Source organism: Euphorbia lathyris, chromosome 10 (genome assembly GCF_963576675.1).
Source record: "Euphorbia lathyris chromosome 10, ddEupLath1.1, whole genome shotgun sequence".
Classification (NCBI taxonomy): domain Eukaryota; kingdom Viridiplantae; phylum Streptophyta; class Magnoliopsida; order Malpighiales; family Euphorbiaceae; genus Euphorbia; species Euphorbia lathyris.
The window spans coordinates 56,828,797-56,832,370 of NC_088919.1; the positions used below are offsets into that span (position 1 = coordinate 56,828,797).

Below are 3,574 nucleotides of genomic sequence, written 5' to 3' on the forward strand. Positions count from 1 at the left end.
CTAATTGTTGCAAATTGACCCCGCCCGATTCAATTTTTAGAAATTAAACCACCTTCATATTTTCAATTAGACCCCAATTGCTTAAATTAGTTTCGGTTTGGTCCCCCTTAATTTAAGCCCCTTAACATTTTTAAATTCACCCTGATTGTTTTTAATCTTTCTAAATATAACCCTGTGATTATCAACTAACTCCAATTTGATCCCTGCCAATTACCCCCTTTGATTTATTTAAATTTTTATCATGTTGCAATTTAACCTCATTATTACTTATTTCACTCCTTCAATATTTATTATTACTATTTTACTTTACTTTGTAAATATAAGTGAATGAAAATTTAGTAATTAATTATTTGGTAATTAATTGATTAATCGAGATGATCAACTCATTACTTTAATCAATCAAATCGATTAGTCAAAATAATTACAGAATTATGATTCAATTGATTGATTGATAATCCACCGATAATTTGATAATTAAGGGAAACGCTTATACGGTTAGGGCAGAAGCACCGTATCACGGAGGACTTCTCCGAAAATCAGACTCCTAATAGAAGGAGGTGAACCAATACAACAGGGGCTCCTGGAAGAACAAAGGTCCGACTCAACCTTATACAGACAGGTATGGTCACACCAAAGGATATGTTAATACTACTATCTCACAACTAGTCATACTGGGTCTAAGGATTCATCTATGATCGTTACATCCATAGAGACTCGAACCCACATATATTATTCTTTTCATCATATTCCATAAACTCTCTGATAAAGTTCCCAATTTGCTTACCAAACACTTCAGACATATATCCTATTGGTAATTCATACACTTATACCCAAATCGGAACCATATTCAAGGCAACATGTTCCGGTTTAAGCCCTGGCTTCCATTCCGCCATGACTAGCATGTGATTATCGAACGACCAAGGTCTGACCGAAATAATTCTACCCCGACCAACATTATGAAAAAACTCAAATGTAAAAATATTTGTATCCACGTCATCAATAGCAATTCCTTTCTTTGGCATCTATTGTAGCTGCATGTGAAAATTCCTGTTGTTTATTACTAAATACCTGTGTTAATTAAAAATACTCCCTCCTCCATGTTCTATATATATCATCTTAATTTTATTAATGTGTTCATTTGATATCAACGTTTTATACAAAGAAAACAATCATTTCATTAAGCCATGATAGAAACAAAATAAATAAATACATATATTGACACGAGAAGTAAAGATTTAGAATATAAGTATATGAGTAAATTATAACAAAGAACAAAGATGTATTTAAAATAAAATGATACTTATGTCTTTACAAACAAATACACAAATAATAGACAATATTATGATAAAAATGTGTCTGTGGTAGCAAAGAATAACAAAGTTTAGAAAAATCTACGTCCAAATTGAAATCCCTGATTATCAAATCCCTGATTAGAAACTCCATTGTTGGTCTCAAAAGAGCGCATTGGTTGATTCGAACCCGAACCCAAAAACTGCAGACGATTCTGTGAATTTTGGATCAAAATCATATCAGCTTGATCTTTTACATTCTGCCTCAAATCTTCCATTGATGCTTTCAACAGTTGAAGCTGAGGCAAATCAAGTTCATCAATGGGCTTTTCCCACCAAAACTTCTCACTGCTTAACTTTCTAATTCTCTTCAATTCTTCCCCTCTTTTCTTCTCCATCTCCAATTGATTCATCACCTGATATATATATATATGATTTTCATAATTAGTATTTGGAAGCCCTTAAAGAGTTTCGACACGTGTTTTGAGTGCAGAATCACTTCATCGGACTCATATACACTTTATAACAACGCTTCAAAGATAATAAACTTTAAGGAGGCCTAACAGACTAAAAAACATTAGAAATTTAGAGTTAGGGAGGCCTAATAGACAAAGAGAAAATTAGAAAAAAATTTAAAAATTTGGATTTATAAAAACCTAATAGGCAAAAAAAAAATAGAAATTTATATTCAGGGCCTACCTAATAGGTTCAAAATATTGAAATTTTGAATTTTGAACAACCCTAACATGTAATGAGCCATTTTGGGAAGACTAATTGAATACTCGATAAAGAAAATTTGCTACAGAAACCGAAACTACACGGGATCAAGGTGGTTTGGGCGGCCAGGGAAGCCCGAACCCTCTAGACCACCCCTATCTACGCCCACTTCAAAGGTAATAAACTGAGGATTACATAAAATCTAATGTTAATAGTATTAACCTGAGTGAGTTGATTATTGAGGTCACGGATGTTAGCATTCCGATGAGACTCGATGAGCTGCATAGTCGGGGAAGGATGAGCCTGGTTTTTGCCGCTCAGGTATCGATCAATCACGGTTTCAATAGACGGATGTCCGAAGGAAAACACCTTCTTCCCCGGCGAGAAGACGATGATACCGATTTCGGCACCGCAGAGAGTAGAAAGTTCACTGGCCTTGTTGAAAAGACCGGCCCGTCTTTTGGAGAAAGTTACCTGCAGATTGTTTTCGTTAGCCATTTTCACCATCGGAATCTTTTGTCTACCTCTGGTCTTCTTGCTCTTCTTCTCCGTCGTAGCCATTAAAATGAGAAAACACAGATGAAAATTGGGGGATTTCAATTTGTATGGAAAACACAGATGAAATGAAATTTGGGGAATTTATATGAAATTGGATTTATGAAAAGTTGTCTGGATTCATGAAACATCATGTATATTGGCATAATTGGAAAATATATTTGGATTTCCATTTTGATTAATCAACATTCAAAGTTTCTTGCTGTCACCGGAGAAGGAAAGAATCGGAAAACTTATGCTTATGTTTTTTCGACCTGAAATAGACGGTCATATATATCATACTGTAAAAATCCACAGTAACTGTCATTTAATCTGTATGACAAAGGTAATAGCAACTTATACAAAAATTATTTACCATCATGTGCTAAAAAACTTGCCACGTCATTGGCTAACTAATTAAGGAATTGACAAGTAACAATTTACTTGTTCTTACTCATATAGTGAGACAAGTGAACTACTGATGGGATAAAAATATATATCAAATTATCACTACTAATGATTATATTTTTTTAATTTTTAATTTTTTTTATTCTTTATATTTAATATTTATATTAATAAAACAACATTTTTTTGTTACTTTCTTAATTTAAATTTAAAATAAATAGTTGAGTTTATTTATATACATTTTTTAGGGTATTTACATGAAAATCATAAATGATAATATTTTATGAATGTTAATAGTTTAATTCTTAAAATATTAAAAATATTAATCTTTATCTTATAAATGTCAAAGTAATTTTATGAGTACATTAATTGATGAAATGGGTGGAAGGTATATTTTCTTTAACTGTTATAGTATTTTTAGATATAATATAACTCAAATTAGTGATTCAAAAAATGGTAGAGAAGTTTTAAATTTTAAATTTCCATATAGAAGGTCAATAAACTCAACCCTCTGGAGAGTTAAATTTAATTAGATAAAAACTATTGTTTATTTTAATTTTATTAAAGGTTTTAAAAGTTTAATATTATTTTTATTAGTGATGATATAAAATAATTGTTTATACTTTTAA

General features: G+C 31.3%; 1 protein-coding gene across 1 annotated transcript; it reads right to left on the reverse strand.

Annotated features, from left to right (window-relative positions):
• Nucleotides 1-1,381: 1,381 nt before the first annotated feature.
• On the reverse strand, nt 1,382-2,643 carry LOC136208163 (agamous-like MADS-box protein AGL62). The gene is made up of 2 exons (XM_065998977.1): nt 2,229-2,643; nt 1,382-1,705 (listed from the first exon to the last, which is right to left on the reverse strand). The coding sequence occupies exons 1-2, from the start codon at nt 2,565-2,567 to the stop codon at nt 1,382-1,384; spliced, it is 663 nt and encodes a 220-aa protein (XP_065855049.1). The 5' UTR covers nt 2,568-2,643.
• Between the last annotated feature and the right edge of the window lie 931 nt (nt 2,644-3,574).

Coding starts and splice junctions, on each gene's coding strand:
- LOC136208163 (XM_065998977.1), bottom strand. CDS start 2,567: ATGGCTACGACGGAGAAGAAGAGCAAGAAGACCAGAGGTAGACAAAAG. Junction 1,706..2,228: donor TCAATAATCAACTCACTCAG/GTTAATACTATT, acceptor TATATATATCAG/GTGATGAATCAATTGGAGAT.